This window comes from Schistocerca cancellata, chromosome 11 (assembly GCF_023864275.1).
Source record: "Schistocerca cancellata isolate TAMUIC-IGC-003103 chromosome 11, iqSchCanc2.1, whole genome shotgun sequence".
Taxonomy (NCBI): domain Eukaryota; kingdom Metazoa; phylum Arthropoda; class Insecta; order Orthoptera; family Acrididae; genus Schistocerca; species Schistocerca cancellata.
The window spans coordinates 153,366,562-153,393,015 of record NC_064636.1 but is presented as its reverse complement, the minus strand read 5'-3'; the positions used below and the strand labels follow the sequence as shown (position 1 = coordinate 153,393,015).

The following is a 26,454-nucleotide window of genomic DNA, read 5'->3' as shown; positions in this document are numbered from 1 at the left end:
GAACTATAATTTTTCATATGGATGGTGTACCACTGCATTGGAACCTGTACAAAAGAGCACTTCTTAACAGTTAGCTGCCTGAGGTATTGATCAGCTAAAGGGGGTGCAGACCCTACCTTGAAATTTGCTTCATCTCACGGTATGGTATCTTTTTTATTGGTGGGAGTTTGTGAAAGGCTCCACCTATGTGCCACCTCTTCCAACAACTTTGGATGAACTATGATGCTACATGGGAACAGCAGTGAGTTTCCTACACCAACATGCTTACAAATGCGTGGATGAAGTCCATCGCCTGGATGCTTAAATGTGTTGAAAAGAATTTTGATATTGCTTATTAGTAAATGACGAATCTGATCCTAAACACAGCTGTGAAAAGCACCTTAATGTTGTATGTGCACACATATAAAATGTAAGCAATGGAAAAATGATATGGTTTCTTTGTAAGTAAAGACTTTTCAGGCATGTATAGCAGTAAAAATCTGACCCCAATTCTGTACCTTTATTTATGACAAAGTTATAGCCTTGTAAAATCTGATGATTTTAAACATCCTGAGGAATTGCTTATACAGGTATAACTACTTCCAGTAAAATATGATAACCTTAATTTGTCTTGATGGGTTGCACCTATTATTGAATGTTTCTGAATTTTTTCATAAAATTAAAATGTAATTCATTTGTTCATTCTTTCGTTTACACATTGCATTCCATAAATGAAGATGTGGATGGATGTGGGATGAGCTAGGCTGGAAATCTGGAGGCAGAAGCTCCCGCAGGAATTAACCGGCTGTAAATAATATTTACAACTAGCTGTTTGTGACTAGTGCTAATCTACTCACACTGCTAATTATGGGAACTCCTAATAGATTATTTTGTATGTATGCATGTACGTATGTACGTATAAGTACTTTTACTACTATTAAAAACATCACTGCTGCTCCTACTACATTAATCAGCTACTTATTTTACCTAGTATCTCCAAATACATCGATACTTCGCTATCCACCCAATGGCGCGTGGCAAAGGGTACCACATAAGCCTGCTGGTCATTTCCTTTCCCATTCCACTCGCAAATACAAGGGAAGAAGACTGTATGTGTGCCTCCGTATCAGCCCTGATTTCTCAAATTTTATCTCCATAGTCCTTATGTGCAATGTATGTTGGAAACAACAAAATCGTTCAGCAGTCAGCTTCAAATAGCAGTCCTCTAAATTTCTCAATAGCATTCCTCGAAATAATATCACCTTCCCTCTGGGAATTGTCATTTGAGTTCCTGAAGCATCTCTATAGTTACACTTGTATGTTGTTTGAACCTACCAGTAACAGATGTAGCAGCCTGCCACTGAATTGCTTCTCCAACAAAATGTTACTTGCTATGTTGCTAGCTTGCTCTAGCTTCTCATACAATAACCTAATAAAATTCCAATTCTGCAATTAATACAGAATCTTGCTGGCCATGTGCCAGTATCAAAATCGTCAACACTATTTTTCTGCATCATTATTAAGCCCTAGCATTTTATGCTCCTGATACCACGAAGACTGCATGTTGCTTTAGCTGACAGAGCTAAGATGTCCACTGTACAGCTGCATGTGCTACTCAAGTTCACTGTTATGGTCACATATCCTACTCTTAGATTTGCTACTCATGTTTTTCTTTTTTATATATAGTTTTAGGGCGTAAAACTGCTTCGGTCATTAGTGCCCAGTCTGTGGCTTAGGGAAAGGTAAAAAAAGAACAAATTGTAAATCAGCAGCAATGGGAGTGAAATTTAAAAAGTGGGGAAACTAAAAAACAGAAGGAAAGCTTAGAAAACCAGTACAGAAGGGGGGGGGGGGGTTGTTTTCCCCAAAAAGAGCTTCAAACGACCGACATCATCTCACTGACACTGATAAACTCGAGGACGCGATCAGCTGATCGAGTGTCATCTGCTAAACTGGAAGATATGTCAGGCAACAGCTTTTAAACAGGCGCGTAGCGGAGTAAAATAGGGGCACTGAGGCACTGAAGTAAAAAGTGTCTCACCGTCCACAGTCAAGAGCAGTGGAGACAAAGTGGGGGTGGATCGCCACTTAAACGGTGTCAGTGGCCAAAAAGACAGTGCCCTATCCAGAGTCTAGTTAAAATTACCTCCTCCCGATGACGAGTTCAGGAGGAAGAGGTCCAAGCACAGGAAAGAGGTTTCACATCAAACAATTTATTATTGAGAAGTGCAGACTAATGTCCGTGCCATAAAAGAGCAACACAAAGACATAAAACACACTGTAGAACCATGCGAACAGTATGTTGAAGAAGAGAGACTGCAGCCTTGGCAGCTATATCGGCCATCTCATTTCCACAGATACCAATGTGTCCTGGGATCCAGAGGAATGTCACAGAGATCCCCCCCCCCCCCCCAAGTGGAGGCAGTCCTGAATCCGGTGGACCAGAGGGTGGACAGGGTAAAGAGCTTGGAGACTGGGGAGAGAGCTGAGCGAACCATATAATACACTGTATCCTCTGATGGCGACAGATGTATTGGACAGTCTAAAGAACAGCGTAAAGCTCCGCAGTAAAAACCAAACACTGGTCAGGAAGCTGAAATTGATTAGGGGGGTCGCCAACGATATAGACACTCCCAACACCAAATGATGTTTTTGAGCCGTCAGTGTAAATAAATGTGACATCCTTCATTTGTGCACATAGAGTAGCAAATGCCCAACGATAAATGAGAGAAGAGGTACCATCCTTGGGAAGCTGACAAAGGTCACGGAGCAGGCAGGTCCGGCAGCACAGCCAAGGCAGTGCTGTACCCCCAAGTTGTCAAAAAAGTTTTAGGAAAAAGGAAGGAAAGAGAATGTAGCACTTTACATAAATGGATCCTGATGGTAGTAGAGAGGAAGTGTGGCCTGCATACCCTAAATCCAAGGTGGCGTTGAAAAAAAGGTCATGGGCCAGATTAGCAGGCATGGGAGACAGATGGCTTGCAAAACGACTCAGAAGGGCAACTCACCAATTGGTCAGCAGAGATTCAGCAGTCTTCGCATAAAGGCTTTCCACAGGGCTGGTGTAAAAAGCTCCAGATGCTAAACGCAATCCACGGTGGTGGACAGAGTCGAGACGCCGAAGAATAGACGGCCGAGCAGAGGAGTAAACTATGCTTCCATAGCCCAATTTCGAGCACACTAAGGTGCGATAGAGGCAGAGAAGGTGAGCCGAAAGATAGGAAACTTGGGAGGACCAGTACAGTTTTCTTTCAAACATAAGACCCAAGAATTTAGCAACGTCTGCGAACAGGTCAACAGGTCGTAGATGTAGGGCTGTCGGAAGAAACTCTCTACGACACCAAAAATTGACACAAACGGTCTTACTGGGAGAAAAGCAGAAGCTGGTTTCAATGCTCCAAGAGTGGAGGTGATCGAGACATCCTTGAAGATGTCATTCAAGAAGACTGGTCTGTTGAGAGCTGTAGTACATCGCAAAATTGTCCACAAAGAGGGAGCCCGAGACATCGGGAAGGAGACAATCGATAATTGGATTTATGGCAATGGCAAACAAGTACAACACTTATCACGGAGCTCTGGGGTATCCTGTTTTCTTGGGCGAAAGTATGGGAGTGAGTAGTGTTCACCCACAATTTAAATGTGCGCTCTGCCATAAATTCACTAATAAAAAGGGGCAGCCGACCTCAAAAGCCTGAAGAGAACAGTGTGCGGAGGATGCCTGTCCTCCAACAGGTATTGTATGCTCTATCCAGATCAAAAAATATTGCTACTGTTTGGCGTTTCCTGAGAAAATTGGTCATGATATAAGTGGAGAGAGCAACAAGATGGTCGGCTGCAGAATGATGCTTTCGGAAACCGCATTGGGCATGTGTTAAAAGGCTTCGCGGCTCCAGCCACCAGGCTAAATGGCAATTCACCATACGCTCCAGCTGACCAAGGAGATGAAAGAGATCAGCTCTTGCCATTGTTGTGGATGATGGAATGTATACAGTACAAAGAGAAATGGTGTATCCAGAAAGGGAACGACAGACTGTACAGCTTGGAAGGAACTGTTTAAGGGGATTGGGTGATGATGGACAGTATCATGGAGCAGAATCTGAAGTCTGCCACGTGCTGGAGTGCCATCAATAGACGGGAGATCAAACCGGACTTACTTACTTACAAAGTGATCATGGGGCCTTAGCTTTCTTTACTGAAGACAGAAGATGACCGGTGAGTAGCATCGTAAGAAGTTCGACAATTCATCCCGATTGTCTCTAATGCCATGGATATTCCAATGGATAATTAACATAGGGTGGACAGAAAAGGGAAGAATCTTATCACGGTTGCTCTCAACTCAACGACTGCTGAGAGCCAGCAGCCGACATCGTGGAACAGCATTCAGCCAAAGGCATAAGATCCTGACCCATAGGTTGTTCGGGGGCAGCTCCTGCCACCAGCGATTGGCCAGTTGATCGGCCGCCAGCACTGCGCCTTGGCGACACAGAGGACGGTCGAGGGCGGTTACCTCCAGGTGGCGCTGTAGATGAGACATGCCGTGGCAGAGAAGGAGAGGAACTTGGTTTCTTATGAGCCTTCTTAGAAAGAGGACATTGAGATGAGGGAGGTTACAATGGTTGTGAAGTCAGGGTGTCTGAATTTGGGGCTCGTGATTTAGCAGAAGCCAATGAAGGGTAAGCCGTAGAGTGAGCAGGTGATAGTGTGGAGGTTGAACAGGTGATCTTTGCACTGGCCGATCTGATGACCGTGGCACTGAAGGTGAGATCACAAGAGTATGTGGCTGCCTCCTTAGTAGGCTGAGGAGATGCAAGGACTGTGCTATATTTACCTGCTGGAGGCACAGTGAGCTTTCGACTGGCGAATAATGTATGAGCAGCAAATGTAGTCACCTTTTCCTTCACTCTGATTTCCTGAATAAGCTGTTCATCTTTGAAACTGGGGCAATCTCTAGAGGAAGCAACGTCGTCATCCACACAGTTGATGCAACAAGGGGATGGAGGTGGACAAGCATCTTCTTGGGCATCCTTGCCACACGTAATGCAACTGGCCGGATTGGAACACGACCGGCTGGTATGATTAAACCACTGACACCAATACCAACACGTAGAGTTGGGGATGTAAGGGCAAACTAAAATTATCTCATAGCCCGATTTAATGTTCGATGGAAGATAAACTCTGTCAAATGTCAAGAAGATAGTACAGGTTGGTACCAAGTCCTTGTCAACCCTTTTCATGACTATGAACAGCTGTTATCCCCTGGTCAGACAGGTAGTTTTGAATTTCCTCATTGGACAATCTGTTGAGTGAGCATGTATAAACCACCCCGTGTGATTAATTTTAAGTGCAGTGCACTTCCACCTGGACAGGAAAGGTGTGTAGCAGTGAAGTTCGCAGCAAATTTTGTGCCTGGAGGGCACTGACTGTGTTTCTAACAACAAGGTGCTATTTCGTAATCGGGAAGAAGACTTTACAGGACCTGCAGTTGTGTCGACACCTTTCTGAATAATGAAAGGGTTGACTGTGGAGAAGTCTTGACCTTTGTCTGACAAGAAACAACAAGGAATTGTGGCACTGATGGAAGAATTGTCCGTGGCTGAGACTCATTTAACTTTCGCTTGTGAGCAGAAATTGTAGACGTAGAGGAAACCATTGCAGAATTATCCCCCATGATTACCGGCATCTCTGATGACGCACTCCTTCCTTGTGGAGGGCCCTCTCTGAGGGCACTCCCGCATTAGGTGACTGTTCACACCACAGGTCACACCTCCCGAGGAACGGACGGAGGGACCAATTGGCATGTTCGGAAGGTACCAGCTCAGGTAATCACTCCTCCCTGGGCCTGGCCATTACCAGGGGGTATATACGTGTCCTGTGTCTACCCGGGGTGGGGAAGTACACGTTACCGTCGAGGACTACGCGTGGGTCAACGTTCACACACGCACAGTGAGGAAAGAAAGAGAAAGGGAGGAACAAAGAAAAGGAAAGAAGAGAGGTCTCAAACGCCGCAGCGGAGAAGTGGGTTAAGAGAAGAGGCAAGAAAAAGAGAAGGACAAAGGCAGGGCAGAGACTTTCTAGTATAGAAAGCAAAGAAGAGAGACTGATTACAGTTACAAGCATCTGTCTCCGGACATAGGCATGAAACATACTCCCATAGGGGGAGAAGAAAAGGGAAGAGCCGGAGGTGATGGGGGAGGGGGCAGGATGGAGGATGGGGAAGGATGTGGAAAAGGAAGGTATGCAGCCTGGAAAGGAAAGAGAGCCGCACTACCTCAGGTTCCCGTGCTTGCCATGCACATATCCACAAAAGAGTTGTGGATCCCCTGGGGGGAGCTGCTGCTCAGGTGTCTATCACTATTTAATCTAAGTTACATATTTTCAAAGTAACAAATGGGGTGTACATCACCGATTTCAGTGATAACCACATGACATGGTTTTTCAGACCACACAACCAGCTACACACTGTTCTGCACGCTTGGTATGGGAGAAGCACTCCATGCAGTGGACACTATACCTGAATCTCTGGCCCCAGTGCCATGGCACCATCTTGCTCGACCTATGATCTCTTGGAATCCATATGAAGGCCAGTATGACCTTTTGTATTTTCATGGTAAGTGGTCACCAACTACAATCTAGCCACTTTGACAACTACAGTTATGCCCCAGAACACCCTACAGTTCGCTGTTTTGTTTAAACTCCTCATATGCACACCCCTGACTACTATGGGTGGCATTCTCATTGCTGCAAAACCCTTCTTGTGGAACAATACTACTACCATTTCACTTACTGTCCTGTCTACTTGTGATGCCAATTCATCCCTTTAATTTGTTTAAAATGGCATATGAGTCTTTGTGACATTAAGTGTTGGCCTGTTGGCTGTGAATCAGCTACACTCCTTTACATACTGTCTAAGCTGTCCCTAGCATGATAGTTTGGTTCCTTGACCTGTATGCTTGTGTAATCACCACACATTTCAGTGCCTGAAGAAGCCAACATTTCAGTGCCTGAAGAAGCCAACATTTCGGTGCCTGAAGAAGCCAACATTTCGGTGCCTGAAGAATCCTTTATAACAGCAACATTTGTTTATGAACAATAAGATCAAGAGTGAGCCAGTACTAAACATTCTGCAATTGTGTGTTGAATGTTCCCCGGTCTTTGCCTAATTTCATTCCTGTGACATCTCTTGTGAGCATCTCTTTCCCTTACCAATGTCATAAATCACATTTAAAAAATTGCTCTTTCTTCTTTAGACCTGCCACGACTCGAATGGTGAGGTCACACATGGTTTCATCTATGTACAATTATTCACCAAAAGCCATACACAGAGTTTTTTATTACTGAAAATTTTATAACTAATACAACAGGTACCACAGAAGCTGCCACAACATGTACAGGTTTTAGCCAAAGTATCAGGGCTGATCTACAACACACAAATTTTATCTCTCTTTTTCAAACCCCCAAAAAGTTTTAGGACAAATTCAAGAATAACTATGATTCACACACAAGATAAGAACAGCCAATGTTTTTTTTTTTTTTAATTGTATTTATCAGAAGTTATTGAAAGGAGGAATATTTCTCAAAGGACCTACACTTCATCTAAATGTGAATTTTGTGCATCCATCACACACAGCCATTATACAATATAAATGATATCAACAAGGTCAGCCACAAGTCCCATTCCACTTCTATTTAAAACAGTCAGCACGTACCAGGTGATATGAAAGTAAAGTGCCAGAGTACAAGAATACTTTACAATTATGAACAGAAACAAGTTCCAGAAAACTGACAATCTGTGAGAATTCCACTGCACTGCATCTTTTACTCTACACACTTAACAAAACACATTACTTGACTCAAAGCAATACATAAGAGATGTAAATACTTACAATATTCTCTGTTACATTCATTTCCAGATTTAATTCAGGATCCTTCTTGATAAAATCAGTGGACCAAGATATTCCCAGTGGGTCTTTAACAGACTGAAAGAAGAAAACACTCTGAATTATAACTGCTTGCTAACTTCTGTACATACAGGCTGTATACGTGGACAAGGAAAAAAAATTCCCGGAGTTCTCCCGGATTTCCCGGTTAAAAATACACTTTCTCCTAGGTGAAATCATACTTTTTCCCTGTTAACTGACAGTATATTTTCTCTCGGTACTGTGTAACTTATCAGTCCTTTGAATGATTATGGTTTTATACATGGGCGAAGAACTTCCCGGCTCTTTCGAAAACTAACTACGGGGAAAAAAACACGTTTCGGAAAGATCTTTGGTGTCCAGCAACACATATGCTGCATATTTTCGTATTACGAAAGTATATATTCGAATTTCACCGAACACCGCATGCTACTTTCTGAAGCATTGAAATCGAAATTGCGATGTGCTTTTGTAAGCCAGTCATAGCTCATGTCACGTAATCTCGCCAGCCGATGACAGCGGGTATTCAGAGCTTACGACACGTGATGTAGTCAGCCAATAGCAACATCAATTAAGTAGCGTGAACACACAAACAGAAAAAGTTTATGGTTTAAATTAATATACATAGTGTTGCTACACGAAACGAAAAGCTTTCACATATAATATTGGTCTATAAGATTAATACGCTGAAAGAGAAGCTACACTTTCACGTATAATGTTGGTCTTTTATGCGCGTATTACAATTTACGATATATCACACAAATGTGCACGTACAATTTTTAATAACGACATAAATGTCTGATCTTCTGGGCTCGAAATTCATGTAAATGGCTCGTCATAAAAGAGTTGATTTTTAAATGAAAGTCAAACGCTCTGATTTAAAAAATTAATCATAAATTCTTGCACATAGTTCAACTTGCGTAAAAGGAAATTTGCTTTGATGGTAACGCTTTTCACACCATCATTCGAAATATTTTCAAGTGACCAGTTAGAAATAGGTTTGTTTCTGCAGCTGCCAGAAAGCGACAGATGACATGCGTCACCGCACTTGCACAGCTACAATGCCGTAGGGAGCCCATATGTCTGAACGTGTAAAACATTAAAAGATCTTACATTATGTCATAAAAGAAACAAGACATCAGAGGATACTCCAAAAGCATTGGAATTTCGTGACCCACACTAAAATGTGCACATACAAAGTGCACATTCATATGTCCAGATTCCCAGTGAAGTAAGTGACGACCTGATATTAAGCTTATCAATGTGGTTTTCAGGACGTAAATTTTCTTGGAGTACCAATACTGCGTTATCTCATGTTTGATTGTTTATTATGGCATAATGCCACACGTGCTAGAAGTTTAAAACACACGCTTGAAATTCAGCGAACAATGTGTGGAATTAAACACTTCATTTAAAATCTATTGTCTGCCTCAGCGGAAAATATTAATAAAAGAAAGTTTCTTTAGCAAACCGTCAAAAATAGCTTCATTGTTCTGTAAGGCAGTTAATGCATGACTGTCAGGAAGGTGCAAATAAAATAAAATCTGCAACTAACAATGCATTTTAGCCTTCCATAATTATGTGAATGTATTTTAATTCACTTGATAGCTCCCGGCTACAGAAATCTGTTTTGTTTTCATTTGACGTGAGAGCAGTAAACGAAGAGGAAACAGCATTATCACTAATTGTAAACACGGGTCACATGGAGACTACCCACTTCCCCTCTATAACTCAGACTGCTCTGCGCATCAGCCCCGGGTCTATGATGTTTCCGAACCGGGGCAATACCCCGCCATTCCCTCGAGCGTTTGAGATAGGACATTAAAAATTTAAAAACAAATTTCCAAATATATTCATTTTGTAGTGCACAGTTTTCTGTAGAGTCTGATGCATAAAACATATGTGTTCGAGGAAATGTAAAACATGTTATTTGGTCTTAAGTTCGCTGAAGTGCAGTGCCTCGCCTCCCTACACAGCATTCTTCTACCGCATGTCACTGTATTTCACTATGTGGAATTGAAACATGTATATTTTGTAATGAATGCCATCAAACCATATTCAGAACAATGGAAATTAAAATGTCCTGTGCTGCCTCTCTTGCTTACAGTCAGCCGGTTTGACATCCTGTCCCTCCTTTTTATTAAAAAAGAACTCTTTAGAAAATGTGCACTCTTTATTCCCTATCAGCTAACAACTTGCTGCTTTGTGTGACATAAAATTAAATATAGGATACATAGACCCAGTAATGACATGAGGCAAGCAAGACAATAAACATTTATTCAATCCTTAGCTCTTAGAATTTTTTTCTCTCTAATCTTGCTACAGCTTTGCATGACGCACTTTCCTTTCTGTGAAAGTTCGTCAAACATATTGCTACATGAAAAATCGAAATGTCGCTGTCTGATATTGAAAAAGCTGTTAATACAAATAGGACCCAAGACTGGTGTGGTTTCCTGATCTGATTATGTCTATTTTGTCACTGTCTGCTAGATATAACAAACTAAGCCTTTCTAATACAGCAACAATTGTAACACACACTAAATAAACGAGACTGTTTTGGCACAAACGGTCTTCTTTGTAACGACAGAATATAATTCGCAACGTACCAATGTCAAATGCCTATTGGTCCTACTACAAGCAACAAGCTTTACGTTATGGAATAGTTTACCACTTTATTCATAAGCTCCAGTTTCTCAAGCATAAGATCGAAAAGTAATAGTACAAAAATTTTATACAAACTTGGAATCGTCATATTGATCCATTATTTGTGTGATGTCCCCGTTTCTTTTCCTTCCTCATTCTAACAAACAGTCTTGTTATCACTAATTCTGTAGCTATTCCTGCCAATGTCAAAGTTTATTCACAGGTTAACTTCACTAACTCTGCCAGAATCACCGGTTTAGTTATCTCGCGATTATTCTCCAGTTAGGCATTGTTACATGTTCATACAACGCATTTTCCGTGCTTCTTCCAGAATAGAACTTAAAGCGGCTGCTAGATGGGGACTGTACAACTGGCCCTTGCTAGTATAGCGATCTGGCCAAAAATTTTCCGACAAAATTTCATTTTCTTCGATACACCGAGAAGGTAATAAGTAATCTTTCTTAGCTGTTATTTGTTTATTTCCACTCCTCTAGTCTGTATCTATGGATTTCGCTAATAATTATAACAAAGCTCATCATTCGCAAACCCGATGAAACAGACAATCAGACAGCGGTTGGCATTCAGCCGTACACCTTTACTCGGTCAGCTTGTGTAGTCGCTTTTGTCTGTAGGAAAATTTGTTTTTACATGCAACGAGGGTTCCCCTGACAGAGAAATCATGTACACTATGCATGCATTCACAAATCAACATAGAATGTGTTCAAAAATATTAGAAAACCGATAGGGATGCGTTTCAACATTATATGGATAATCAATAGACTTAGATGCGCTGGATGTTAGTCGCTTTGTGCAACAAGGTTTTCTCCCCTCACGAATATGAATTCCCCCCCCCCCCCTTCCTAGGTGTGGACCTGATGCACATGCATGAATCTGGCAACTTGCGTGCTCCAGTAAAATTTTTCCCGGTAGCATCTAGCTGCTTGCAGCGACTGCTTACACAGCCAACAGCCACATTTCTGTAGCCAGAAGCGGGGGAAGATACTACTCAACTGTGCATGCGATTGATCCCGCTCGTAACTGCTAAAACGAAGCTAATGTAAACAGTTGTGACGTCATGCTCATCGGAGGCAATTTGTTGTTACAAAGTCTTCCTAAAGCCTTTGACACATTTTGCTGTTGGTAGACGCTTGTATGAGCACTGTTTTGTTGCTGTATATGGCGCATTTCCTTTGCAATTTAAGTTTTATTTTCGTTTTTTCTGTCGTTCATGTTTTATTGTGCTGCAGTATTATCTGCAGTAGCAGGATACAGTAATAACCTTTGTTAGAGTATCGGTTCTTACCAGTCAACATTACAAAAATTTAACTGAAAACAAAAACAATGAAAAATTCCCAGAATTATAAAAAAAATCCCTGGTTTTTCCTGGTTTTCTCCCGGATGAAAACATTCCCGGGTTTTTCCCGGATCTCCCAGTTGTCCCGGGTCGCATACACCCTGAAATATGACACAGCTCTCAATATCCTTTCTTATGAATATCATCCAACTTCACAGAGATTCTTATCGCTTGGGAACAGTGACTGTCAGAATGAATCCGAATCAGTTCCAATGTCCCTGACTTTGCTTGCAGCCAGTTTGTATTACTTATTTGGCATACTTTCACTTTCTATTCCTGTCACATAATCCAGAGGCACTATGGCCTGCTCTATCGGGTGGTCGTACTCCCATATACAAACTTTATATACGTGTGTGGCAACGTTTCAAAATTAAACTAAGATAATATAGAGATGCAAATAATCATCCAGCTGTAAACCCATAAACAAGAGGTGGTTTTGGTTATTAATCAAATGAATATGGCATTCAACACATTATAATTCAAATTAACCAAATTTACTGCTATTTACGCAGATTCTTGCTATGTCACCTTGTATTTTCAGTGACCAATCTTTAGGAAACAATGCAAATTTATGTCATGTGTACTGGGGGAAAATCACAAGGAATTACATACAGCCAATGTAAGATCTCAGTAATGATGTAAATACTACAGTGAATAGTGACTGGGAACTCTAGAATATACACCCATCACATACCACAGTTCCACATCATCTGTTAGAGCACTGCGACACAGAGACATGTGACAAGATTAACAATTATTTCCAAGAGGAAGTCTTCCTTGCTCCCTTGACACGAAATATGTACTTAAGGCATTCATTACATAGAATCACAATAAAAAATTAATGCAAGGGTAAGGGTTGATAAAGATAAGCTTGTCACGAGTGCAGTTAAAATACCATTCGTAATAACCAACAAGTAACACATCTAACTAGAGCCAACTGGAAGACCATGAACATACTTGATACTAGCTGGTATCATAGGTTACAACTATTCACCATCCAAGAAAATTTAGCTTCAATGCTCCATTTTTGTGTCATAACATTCTTACAACACTTTCTGCACAATAAAGTGTTTGTGTGAAAACTTACATTATGCTCAGATCCATCAGCATCTTGTTTCAGTTCAGGATCTTGCTTTACCCAAACACTAGGGCTGTCAGTCTTTAACGGGTCTTCAAGAAACTGAAAAAAGCAAAAAAAGTGAAGTGATCAAGGCTCTGAGCACTACGGGACTTAACTTCTGAGATCATCAGTCCCCTAGAACTCAGAACTACTTAAACCTTACTAACCTATGGACACCACACACATCCATGCCCGAGGCAGGATTCGAACTTACGACCGTAGCGGCCGCACAGCGATCAAGGCTTCTGTGTCTTGTTCCAGTGGACTTTTGGAGAGAGGTGGAGAGAGGGAGAGAATCTTGCAAACATATCTTGTGTAGAAGCTGTTATGGCCATACCACTAATAATCACATATATTCATCAATTAGAAACAGGCAGTGAGAAAAATTGGTGCCACAATTCAAATATTTGAAACCAAAGCTTTGTTTATTCTTGAAGGCAAGCATAACAGTAAGCTATTGACACCAAAATATCAATCAAAATTATTTCCTAGATACCAAGCAGCAACCAGCATAGACAGTAATCATATATATTATGAAAGTGGATTTGTTCCACCACCTCCTAAATCACTGGTTTGACTTCAACCAAGCCAGGTACACATATTACTCACTAACTAGACTAAAATACTAAGAAGGTAAGAAGCAGCAACCTCCTATGGAGATGGGCAGGATGATGTGGCAAGAGGCAGGGAAGAACAACAGACAGAGAGGGAGGTAGCAGGAAAAAGTGGACAGAGAGAGCATATCAGGTGGACAGAAGTAGCTGTCTGATTGAATGATTAAAAGCACCAAACTACTAGATCATCCATCCCTTCTTCCTCAAACAGGCAGGCAGATCTACAGGACTGTTGGTAAGAGAGAGCCTACCACACACAATCCAGAGGAAGAAAACCCCAATGTCTATGAAAGGTCAATGAAACAGATACAAGGAAAAAAAGAAAAATGGTAGACAGAGGGCGAAAGACAGGCAAGGTGCAGCCAGAAGCAGCGGAGTGCAGAATGCAATGGGGGGACATACATCCCCCAGTCCCCACCACTTACCAGAAGTACACCAGTGCCTCAGGAAGACTAGCAACATCGATAGGGCAAGAGAAGTACAGAGACAAACGATCAATGTGAGAGGAGGGAAGAAGAGTAAAAGGGAAAGGAAGGGTGAGAACCGGGCTGGTCTACCACGCCCAGACAGCCGCAGCCTGGTGTGGGCAGAGGAGGCAACAAAGTGTGCAGCTAACCCCTCAATGGGTCAATAATCTTAAGTTGCCCTCCCTTAAAGAAAGTGGTAAAAGCCCTCCTCATGAATTAAACGTAAAACTAAGTCAGCCACTGAGGCATCATCTCCTAACACCAGGGGGTAACGAGTCAGGGAGACAAAGATTCTGCCACAGGGTGGCTATGTTGCACAATACAGGAAAATGTAGACCACTGTTGAACGGGAATGACGAAAGTGGGGTGGCACTGGAGGTGATGACTGTGAGTCAACCAGATACAGCCGATGTGGAGCTGGCAAAGGATAGTAGAATGCTTGTGAGAGGCATGCATGGAGGACCTCCATAGATTCATAGTCTCCTTATCACTGCTTGTTTGAAGTCACAGTGATCCATTCCACATTTCAGGTTCCTAAAACTTGATGGTGTAATACCGATCAGAGGTCTGTTTCCAGACTACTAATTACCAGAGCCAGTTTACTGGTAGCTTGTTTGGGCAAGCTATCAACAAGTTCATTCCCAGGCATCCCAACATGACCCAGAGTCCATACAATCATCACTGAGCATTCACATTTCTCACGGGCATACTGGGAATACTGGTTTTCAATGACCAATGGATGATGAGGGTAATACTGGTGGAAAGCTTTCAAATTAATCAAGAGGTTGCTGATGAATGAAGGACCCACCAGTGGAGGAAAGGATATGCTCAAGAGCACAAGATATGGCTACCAATATTACAGCTTCTGGCAAGGAAGGCAGTTCAGTATGATCCGTGACAGTGTAAGCAAAGCCCATGTGATCAGCAATCAGTATAGACTACTGCTGGACTCCAGGATGCACCGAGGATGGAGAAAAATTGGTGGCAGAGGGCCTCAGGAGGGACTGTGTCTTTTGGACCTCATGATGGGTCAAGACAAAGCTGTTACCGATGGGTTCCTCACAGAGGTATACATGAGTGGGCCCAGAGGAGATGTGGACGGAGAAATAACTGAAATTCAGAGGGGAGGGACAGGGTGTGGACTGTGATCAAAATCCCTGATCCGGGCCACCATTGAGGTGTGTTTGGAAAGAGGGGATGACAGTCTGGATACTTAGGAGAGTTGCAAACATAGGTAGCATAACTGAGAAGCTGTTGTTGGCACCTGATACACAATGAATGGACCCCAGTCTCCATGAGTAATCTGTCCACAGGACTAGTTCAAAAGGTTCCTGTTGCAAATCAAACCCGACAGTGGTGCATTAGATTCTGTATCCGCAATGCTGAGGCTGATGCTGAACCATATGCCAGACTCCCATAACCAAGACAGGGTAGTGCACTATGCACCCCTGCTGGTGTTACTCAGGTGACAAAGTGTACTGAGGTGCAGCAAGCACTTTCACTTACACTGCAAAATACTGGGAATTCATGTCAACTAAGAATCAAAGACCAGTCCTAAAAAGCATTAAGTTCCTGCCACATTTAATAGTTTGTCATCAAGAAAGTTCTGGTTGTGGATGAACCATATGATGTTGACAGAAAACTATGACATGGGTCTTGGCAGCTGAAAACAAAAATCCATGGGTGAGTGCCCATGACAGCGTCTTTCATATGGTGCCTTGCTGTCTACATTCAGTGACACGCACACTAGAGAAGCAATAGTAAGAGACAGAAACAGTCAGCATACAAGGAAAGTGACACTGATGACCTCACAGCTGGAGGTGACCATTGATGCCTTTTAGAAAGACAAGGACACTCAGTACAGAGCACTGCAGGACTCCATTATCTTTGATATGGGGAGTGTTGAGGGAAGCACCAACTAGAACCCAGAATATTCACTGTGACAGGAAATTCTAGATAAAAACTGGGAATGGATCCCACAGACCCCACTCGTGTAAGACAGCAAGGATATGGTGTCACTTCCTGGTGGCACAGAGCTTTTACAGGTTGAAGAAGACGGCTATAATGTATTGACATTGGGCAAAAGCTGATTGGCTGGCAGACTGCAGGCAAATCAGATTACCTGTAGTGGAAGAGCCTTGGCGAAAATCACACTGGGATGCAGTTAGAAGATCCTGAGACTAAAGGAACCACACAGCTGCCAGCTCACTGAGCATTCAAGTGATTTACGGAGAACATTGGTGAAACTTACTGGGCGATAACTCCTCTACTCTAAAAGTGTTTACCCAGTTTCAGCAATGTGACAATGATGCTTTCGAATTGTTGCAATGGGAACTGGCCCTCACTCCAGATACAGTTACAGATGGCAAGGATATGATGCTGACAATCTACTCATAGCTGCTTCATCATTTGGTTGTGGATGTGACCTAACTCTCAGACTGTATCAGGGCAGAGGGCTACGACACTGATGAATTCCCACTCAATTAATGGAGCTTTACACAGCTCTAGGTGGCATGTAGTAAAAGATAATTGCTTTTGCTCCACCCATTGCTTGAGAACACGAAAAACAGGTTGATAATTCTCAGTCGCTGAGACTCAAGCATCTGCAAAGCAAAATGTTCAGCAATGGTGTCTGGGTCAGAGAAGACAGTGCAATTTCAAGGCAATAGCAGATATGCCCTACTAGTGTCTGGTATATGTAGACATTTCTCACCTTAGGTCAAACCTGCGAAGGAGAGGTATATGGTCCGATGGTTGAAACATGCTGCTACCAGTCTAATTGTTTACATGATTTCATCATGTGGCAGACCTGGGCATGAAGCCACTTAAAGTAAATAAGATGCTCCATTGATCAGTGCCACTTATGGTGCTGGAGAGCCTGCCTACTGTCTCTAATGGCCTCTGAAATCTCTGATGACCACCAAGGTACTCTCGTCAGAGCAGGCCTGAGGAACAGGAGATTGCTAAATCAGTTGCCAAATGAATGGCTGGAATTATATTCTGGACTGCCTTGTTGATGCCTCCATGTGGCGGGAAGTCAAGGCCAACAGCAAAGGAAAAAGCACTCCCATCAGCAATGTTGAGAGCCCATGTGGGCATTCATCCAGGGTAGTGATGTTGATGTAGGGACAGGAAGATTGTGGATGGTCACTACCACACAGGTCATCATGAACTCCCAATTGGATGGATGGGAGAAGCCAAGGGCAGCACATGAAAAGGTTAATGGGCGAGAAAACTCTGTGTGCCATGCTGAAGTGTGTGGCAGTACCAGTATTTAAGAGGCAAAGTTAAAGTTGTGCCAATAAATTTCCAAGATCCTTACGATGACCAATGATCATGATTAAAACCCACAAAGGGTTGTGTGTACTGAAATTGACCAAGATTAGGAAAGATGGGGTGGGGGATGGGGGGGGGAGGAGCTGAGAAACCAACACAACTAGTCTGTCACGAGATGCTTTATCATCAGGAGGGAGGTAAACACTGTAGACAGTACTTTGCTGAAATGCACTTACGCGAGCAGCCACAGCCTTCAAAGGTGTATCAAGGGGCTGAAGTTTGCTATACAGTGTATCCAGAACATATGAGCAAACTCCATTCCAAGTTCCATTGTGTGGTGCAAACTGGGGCCTCAGGGGTTTCTGGATTCCTGTATTGGCCACAGGAGTGTGAGGGTCCACTGGAAGCCCCTCCTCCTTGAAGCACTTTTCTTGTCTTTCCTGTCCTTAGACGATTTTGATGATGCCAAGGATTTCTCAGAATCAGTTTCATGTAAAGATGACGATCATAAACCAGTGCAACCAACAGCCAGTGGCTCCTTCAGCCACTTGCTGGTGTCCAGTTTTAGACCAGTGCAACCCAGGGAAGGATGTGTCCCCAAGAACCCCTTCTGGCAAGATAAGCCAGAAGAAACTTATTTGTCTGAGGCTGGGAGGTGGGGACAAATGTCCCTGGTGGATGGGAAGCTATCAATCCCAAAGCAGGTGTGGAGAAAGCAGTAAAGGGGGGATCCCCCAAACCATCAGGGGGGCAGGGTTGGTTGAGTGGCCCTGAGGGCACACTACAGAAAGAGTAACAGGCAGGAGTACCATTGGCAAAGGGGAAATGTCTTTGTAGCTGTAGCATATGACATTACGTACATGCTGAGGGCAACTGTTTGCACTTCCTTTAGGCCTCTTTGTCAGTATGCTTGTCCTGAGTCTTGTATTCTTGTACCTTCTTCATTCTCTAGAAAACAGTGTAATCTGATCAGCAGGGAGTGTGGTGCTTTCCACAGTGGACATAGATGGGGAGAGGGGCACACAGGACACTTGCAAGTGATTCATTCTCAAGAAAACAGTGTAATCTGGTGAGCAGGGAGTGTGGTGCTTTCCACAGTGGACACAGATAGGGAGAGAGACACACACGACATTTGTATGTGATACTCATCCGCAATCTCTACAGATGAAGTTAGTGCTGCAATGCAGAGATGTGCCCAAATTCCTGAAAATTTAAGCACCACATGGGGGGGGGGGGGAGGGAGACCTACAATTTCACATCAAATCAGTATACATCACCTTGACCTTCTGAGTCACTGAATCACCCTAAAAGGCTCTTGGGGAGGGGACATGGACAGAGAATGGAGTGAAAGGTAATGGAGGTCAAGGAGGTTAGAATTGGAGTAAATTAATACCCAGGTGAAGCCAAGAAGTCCACTACTTTTCCTTAAATAAAAGTTTCTTCATTCTGGAAAACAGTGCCATATCATTATTGTACGAAATAGAAAACATGTAAGATATCATAACAACTTTCTGCTTCTCGCCAGTGTCACAGTCACGGTAGTGATGTGGTGAATTATGGATGCTATGAAGGTTATAAATTTACTTATTTCACAATTAAATGTAATTGTGAATTTGACCTAAATCTGTACAAATAAAAATAAATGTAATCGTTTTGCTTGCACCACTAGCAATCCATCAGAAGTCATGGAAAACAACTCACATATATGCCATCTGGGCACCCATGGTCGTTGTCCTAGGAACCCAAAACTAGAGAGAAAATTTCCGCGATGATGAACCGGCACAACAAATGGCCTTTGATGTAAAAAGAAGTGACCACTTGTTTTATTGTTTTATGTGCAGTAGAATACAAATTCACAGCTGGTTTACTCTCCACCACTTTTCCTACTAAAATGGTGTAATGATGCAGCCACACACTTGGTACAATTATAGCTGTCAGTGAACATCTATGCACGCCACCAAAGTTAAGTTTACAGCAACTGCCCTCTTACATCCATATTTGTTCTTCCATGATTTTTCTGATATCTCCTACCTGATTGGACTTTCTCTGTGTCCACCATATCCAGTATCACAAATTTATTCCTACAGAAGCAGTCGCGTAACAAATTTATTTTTTGGTCCACTCAACTGAAAGATTCTCATGGTATTTGCGTGAAAAAAAGCTAATTGAGTGGTACAATGTGAGTGGTACTTCTGCAGTAGCAATATTAGCAGGTGCATAAGTATATTTGTTGGTTGGTTGTTTTGGGGAAGGAGACCAGACAGCGAGGTCATCGGTCTCATCGGATTAGGGAAGGATGTCGGCCGTGCCCTTTGAAAGGAACCATCCCGGCATTTGCCTGGAGCGATTTAGGGAAATCACGGAAAACCTAAATCAGGATGGCCGGACGCGGGATTGAACCGTCGTCCTCTCGAATGCGAGTCCAGTGTCTAACCACTGCGCCACCTCGCTCGGTGTAAGTATATTTGTGTTCATAATTTCCTTTTACTGCGTCCTCCTGTGTGGAAACCAATATTGTAAGCCCACACAATATTGTAAGCTTTTCTCTATCTGTATTTAGCTTTTCCTTGTTTGTGGGAATGTGATAGCATTGCCCTCATTTACTAATTTTGTCATTCATCTTAACCATGCTGTAGCTGCCACCACTGCCATGTGACTTAGACAAGCACCTGCTGAAAACTTAGCTTGGGGGGGGGGGGGGGGGGGGACACATCACCAGCGTGACCTACAAGTGGCCAAAAGTACATTTGACATTCTGGCACAAAATGTTCTCAAAACAACTGAGCCACATATATATGAGAAGCAGAATCGCTGCCAGGTAGTCAGTTTGAAAGCTACAATCTTCAAGATATGTTGGAAGTGATAAAAAGTGAACAACTGCACTATTGGCTATTATCACGGACTTCAGTCAGTATTGTGCTTAGTGATATTAGAAACATGGGGGGCATGGACGAATGTGTTTTAGTGCTAAGTGTACCAGTGTTGCATTTTTCAGTGTGAATAAAGTGTTTATTTGAGAATAATTGGCATCTAATTTACCTACATCGTAACAATATAATAAAATGGATCGGTATGTAATATGGAAAAAAAGTAGAAACATCTGATGATTCTGGTCACCGTTCAGCCACAAGAATACCACCAGATGTGAAGATGGAGCACAGCACTTCATCAAATTTTCCATAACAAAGTTCACTGATTGATTCCTTGAAACCTACAGATATTGGCAATTATTTGGATATATTATCACCAGTAAATATTAAACAAATGCACAATAATCATTTTCAACAATATCCATGGCTGGTGTTCATAAAAGTTAAAAAGGGACTACTTCGCAGTAACTGTTCAATTTTTGTGAATAATAAAATGGCTGGAGGAAAGAAATCCATTATCGCCAAGAAACCTGTGACTGAACCACTAACAAAGTTCGCCAAACTTGATGAAGATGGTGACCTTGAGACTCACTCTCAGCTCAAGTGCCACATGGAAGTATCAACAGGTGCAAAATTATTTTTAGAAACACGAAGCAAACTTGAGGTCATAAATCAATTGTCAAGACAGATAATGGAAAGCATTAGGGAAAACAGAGACAGTCTTGTACCTATAATAAAAACAACTATATTTCATGGAAAGGAAAATATTACCCTGTGGGAGCATACAGATGATGGGAGAGAGCTCTTCTAAGATTTAGAATAGACGCTGGAGACTTGCAACTAAAACATCACCTTGAAACCACTAAAGCAAATGCCACTTACATAAAACAATGTATAACAAACTTATTTCATGCTGTGAAACAGAGATGTTATCGACATTACTGGAGGAAATAAAAGATTCTCATTATAACAGCATAATCTTTGATGAGACTACGGACATGGCGCACATCGCCCAACTGAGTTTAGCTGCAAGATATGTTGACGGTGACGGCAAATTACACGAAAGATTTTTGAGTTTCATTGACATCAATGACAACAAGGATTGCGGTGGAAACATTGATGACGAACCTCAAGAGTGTCAAGATGAAGAGCATAGTGTTACTGGCGAAGTATTAGGTACCCATGATTCTAAGGAGAATGGAAAGCCTTTCTCTGTACCTGGAGAACTGTGTGGGTATAAGCTGTGATGGTTGCTCAGTTAATATGTAAGTATTGAAAGGAACTGTGGCTACAATAATAAAGAAAGCTATCAACATGTAAGTAGCACCCTATTGAAGTCATCAGCTCAACCTCACTGTCTCTCACAGTTGGAAAGTTAAAGTGTGAGAAACTCACTTGGTACTATTGAAGAAGTAGTATCGTTTTTTACAGTGTCTAGCAAGTGGTTTGCAACCTTGTGGAGTCACCTATAACACTCCCTCCAGACACACTGTCAAACGAGATGGGTTGAGCGACATGATGCTGTTTTTCAATTCGCAGCTGATCTCTGAACATTTTACGAAGTTCTTCAAGAAATACAGTGTAGAAGGGATAGAACAACAGCTGCCAAAACCAATATTTTCCTTTGAGCTCTCTCTAACTGAGTTTCTTATCACTCTGTTTCCTCTGAGTGACATTATGCGCATAACATATCTAGTCAGCAAAATCTTACAAGTCTCTATCTTGGATGTCGCAATGGCAAAGGCAAAATTAGATTTGACGTTCAGTGTGTATGACAGCATGAGAGCTAATGCTGATATCCACTTTGCTAGTATTGTTTAAGAGGCAAAAGCCGTTATGGAAGAGTTAAACGTGGAGATGAGTGTTCCTTGTCTTACAGGCAGAGAAAGACACAGGGAAAACTGCGATCATAATTATGATGCCATGACATATTGGGATAAAACTTTTTATACCAATAGTGGACCATGTTACAACAGGCATGAGAGAATGTTTTGCTGAAGAAAATATTTATCATTTAAAATTCAGCATAATTTTGTGTTCACAACAACTGAAACATGATGGTAATGATCTGGTGCAGAAACTCAATCAGTGCTTAACTAAACTACCATTCTTCAAAGAAGAGTCACACCTTGTGATTAAAAAGAGGCTAATGGGAAAGATTCTTCAATACAAGCAAACAAGCATAAATGCCCTTAATGATTGTGATTCTGTTATGCAAGCATTGTCTCTGTGACCTAGATCTGACTATCCTACTTTGTACACGCTGTACAAAATATTTGCCTGTCTACCTGCATCTGTTGCTACAGTAGAAATAAGTTTTTCGACTTCGTAGAGTACAAAGACATGGCAGAGCTCAACAATGGAGGAGGATCAACTTAATGGCTTAGTTCTGTTGGGCACTCGCCCTGACACTGACTGTCCTACTGACAATGTAAGTAAAAAATTTGCCAGGAAGGATAGGTGCATAGAATTGATCATTTAAGGATGAGAACCACAGTTGTAACTTCTTTGTACCATACAATCGCATTGCCTTGTATAAGTGTATAATCTGTTTAAATAGAACTTTCTTAAACTTTCCATGTGACTTAATAAAAAATAATCACAGTAAAAGTAAAGGTAGCTGAAGATATCTTTAGTGCCCCTCCTTCAGGTTTTTCTGTATCTGCCACTGTCTCATATGAGATCTGGTGAAAGTTCTATTGGCCCGCTCAGAACTGTAGCTCGTTTGCAACAACGAAATCTGTTGGTTGGACTCAGAGGATATCCTAGGCTTACTTTTTGGCTGTTGACTGAAGAGGCAATGAACATTTCTTAGTGAAGCAAAACAACATCTTTTAATTTGTAGAATCTAGCTGCAGATTAACTATCACCTAATTTGGAGGAGAACTTAAGACCCAGAACAAACCTTTTATTAGTTTTGCAATCTCCACTACATATTCTGTGGAAAATGGTAGGGTAGTTAAGTAGCGGCAATGAGTACATTTCGGAGATGTAATCTCATGTTTACAAAACTGTAATCTTTGGATTTGTGCAGTCTATTGCACAGTCGTCTTTTGTTTGTTTTGAATGGCCAGCAACTGCATGTCACAGAGCTTCAAACTGCAGTATGTAACACACCAGCAGAGCACTGTACAAGATGCACAATTACCTACTGAAAGAAAAGCATATTTTATTCACATCAGTAGAAGATACCAGGAATTGATAGTCAATAACTTAATGTTCCCAGTATGCATTGTTGCTGCTTCCAGATGCAGTGTTAACTGTAATGACACAGTGAGAGGAGGAATATTGCACTGGCTGAATGTTTGTCGCAATTGTTGTGGGTTAAGCCCAGCAAGCAAAATTATACCATATTGTGACAATTGTTTTTACCAAGAAATGATCATAAATATGGATTGCCAATATTACACATTGATGTCCACAACACTGCCAAAGGATTGCAGTAAGGAAAACATGTTCTGATTGTTGGAATAGGATATGACGATACATAAAAATGTCTGAAAGAACAGACACCACATATATAATTAAGGTGATGTCCGCCAATAATCATTTCAATGTAGATGCACACCACACTTGAACTCTTACAGGAGCCAGTGAGACACCATGTGTAATGAGGATCATGAGCATGAGAACTGCATCAGTGGTGTATGAATAAGCTGAGAATTGGGTCTGACAAGAAGCATGCTAGAGTAGTCCATGCAGATGTGATGACCACTGTGTCCAGATGGCATAGTCATCAGTGCATCTGGCTAGTCAGCACAAATTTTCAACCCTCCCCACTGATGTAAATTAATGCCCACAGACTTTCTTTGTTCCCTGAGTCATTTCGGCTGCAGGATCATAATACTGTCTGTCCCCTTGGACATGTCCAAAAGAATAGACAACACATGCATATTTGATGTGTCAAGATTAGATATGAATAAAAATTTATTTTGCAGTGATAGTGACTCCTTCCATTTATGTTTAACCAAAAAAATGTAACTTTACTTCGGGCTAAGTTTCATAACCTTGTTTAGTGAAAAATCTCTGCTCCTTGAGCAGCCAAATTCAGGCTGAAACAACACCCATAGCAGTCAAAACCAGCTAGCATGTATGTATTAGCTTACCATTACCTAAAACAAAGATTAATTTGGTACATTGTTTGACTGCTAACAGTGATGTAATTAAATCGGGGTTCTTTCAGAATCAAGTTACATATGTAGTGTTCTCTCTCTCTCTCTCTCTCTCTCTCTCTCTCGCTCGCTCTAATTTTATGATTAAATTCCTTCCATGTCTTTGTAGTCAAGAGGTGCATTCTCATATTTTAGTAACTTTAAAGTGTATTTGCGGTCTGTTGCACAGCTCTCAATTCTTTCGAATGAACGACTACACAGCACAGTAATGCATTAGCTGCCTCTGGTGAAACGTCAGAACAGTAAGAAGTTATATATTGCTTTCTCTGTGTGTTTTATAGTTAATTCTTGAACAGTAGTACTGGAATGGATGTAATGTCTGCACGCCGTGTGCAGATGGAGAAGCTGGCCTCAGTTCATGGACAGCTGAAGATGCTTTTTGCCACGTTCAGCAGAGTTTAGGCTGCTGCCTATTGTAGTAGCAGTGGCCAAGAATCTGGCTCATCACATGGGATGCCTAAGGTGTCACCTATTTTGCCCAATGGCTCTGCTGTCAAGAAACCTTGTGGCTGAGTTGTCCTCACCAAATGGTGAGGGATGGGTGGTAACTGTTAGCTCTGTTTGAGGCGGAGAGTGAATACGGAGGCTGGTCTCACCCATTGACACAGTGAGTTGAGTGGCAGGTTCATTAGGGTCGAAATGGCTGCAAGTGGAGAGGGGTTTGGCAGTTAATCAGGAGCTCCAATGTTAAATGCATTAAGGAGCTCCTTAGGGAAATGGTGTCCAGGACTGGAAATGAAGCCTATGTGTACTGAATATGTCTGCCAGGGAGCCTCATCTGAGATGTGGAGAATGTTCTGCCTGTGGCTATCGAACATGCAGTGTGCAGCTGTCTGCAAGTTGTGGCTCATCTTGGCACCAATGATGCTCATCGCTTGGGATTTGAGGTCATCTTCAGTTTATATGGACAGGTAGCACAAATGGTGAAGAGCCCCTGAGCCACACATTGAGTGCATGCAGCACACACACTGTATCAACATTCCCAGAACTGATTTGAGTCCTTTGGTTTGGAGTGACTGGAGGGTCTCATCGATTCCTTGACTGTCCAGACTGCAGACTGCTGGACATGCATTATGAGGTGGAGAATTGTAGAAATACTTGATGGGTCAGAGGTGCACTACACAAAGCAATCTTTTTTTTTTTTTTTTTTTTTTTTTTTTTTTTTTTTTTTTTTTTTTTTTTTAGGCTAGGCAGTAGTCTGCATGCTAGTCAGTGCAGAGATACAGAAATCAGACTGCATACAAAGTAAAGACCTTACTACAATCAAAATGTTAACAGTAAATTCTAGATGTATTTGTAATTCCTGAATTTAATGCCCTTCAGGAAAGTTGTCATGATCAAAATACTCTTGGAACTTCAAGCTGGCTCAAAAACCTGAAGCAGAAACCCTTCTAACATTTAGCAAGGCAATTAATGTACACTGAACAGACAGGTGAGACACCACTGGGATGGGAGTGCCTGAAGAGTGGAGGTGGAGAGGAAGGAAAAGAATGAATATGGATAAAATTTGTGCAATAAATGAAAGCACGTGCTATTGGTGGCAACCCTTCTAACACTAGTGAAAGTAGGATTCTCCGATTCAATAATATTTTTATATTGCCAACATATAACTATCCTTAAAATACTTTTTGCCACAAATAACTAGGCAGTTATGGAAATATTCATTTTCATTCCATATGTTTTGTGTGTTAGCTTTGACTGTTGGACATCATCACAAGAGAGGGTATTAGAACAGTTTACGCATGGCAATGGCAGGTACGTCACACATATCCATTTGCACCATTCAGTTCTAAAGTATTTTACTGCTTGCATGTAATTAAAGGCATTAGGTAACAACTAACTGCTGAGTCATTGAAAGGCTCATCAACTATCTTTCCCACAGATACTATTTGAGAACTATGGCCTCATTTTACAGGCTGACTACACTGTGCCAGCACTGTGAATAAGCAGACTGAACAGTTTCACATGACCAGTAATTATGGGTTCCATTTCCATTCTTGCAGATGAACTGATTTTTTTCAAGAGCCATCATACAGAATTACA

General features: G+C 41.9%; 1 protein-coding gene across 6 annotated transcripts in view; it reads right to left on the bottom strand.

Annotated features, from left to right (window-relative positions):
- Positions 1 to 26,454, bottom strand: part of LOC126108646 (zinc finger protein 729-like) — a 135,163-nt gene that overhangs the window by 90,020 nt on the left and 18,689 nt on the right. For 3 of the 6 annotated variants that reach the window (XR_007523579.1, XM_049913953.1, XM_049913957.1), the window contains exons 3-4: positions 12,980 to 13,072; positions 7,863 to 7,955 (exon numbers count right to left, since the gene is read on the bottom strand). Coding sequence is in view for 3 of the 6 variants with exons in the window: in XM_049913953.1 (XP_049769910.1) it covers positions 7,863 to 7,955; positions 12,980 to 13,072 (186 nt within the window). In the remaining 3 variants the exon portion in view is untranslated. Of the gene's footprint in view, positions 1 to 7,862; positions 7,956 to 12,979; positions 13,073 to 26,454 lie in introns of those variants that run through there. The other 3 variants (XM_049913956.1, XM_049913955.1, XM_049913954.1) reach the window with 3 other exon arrangements.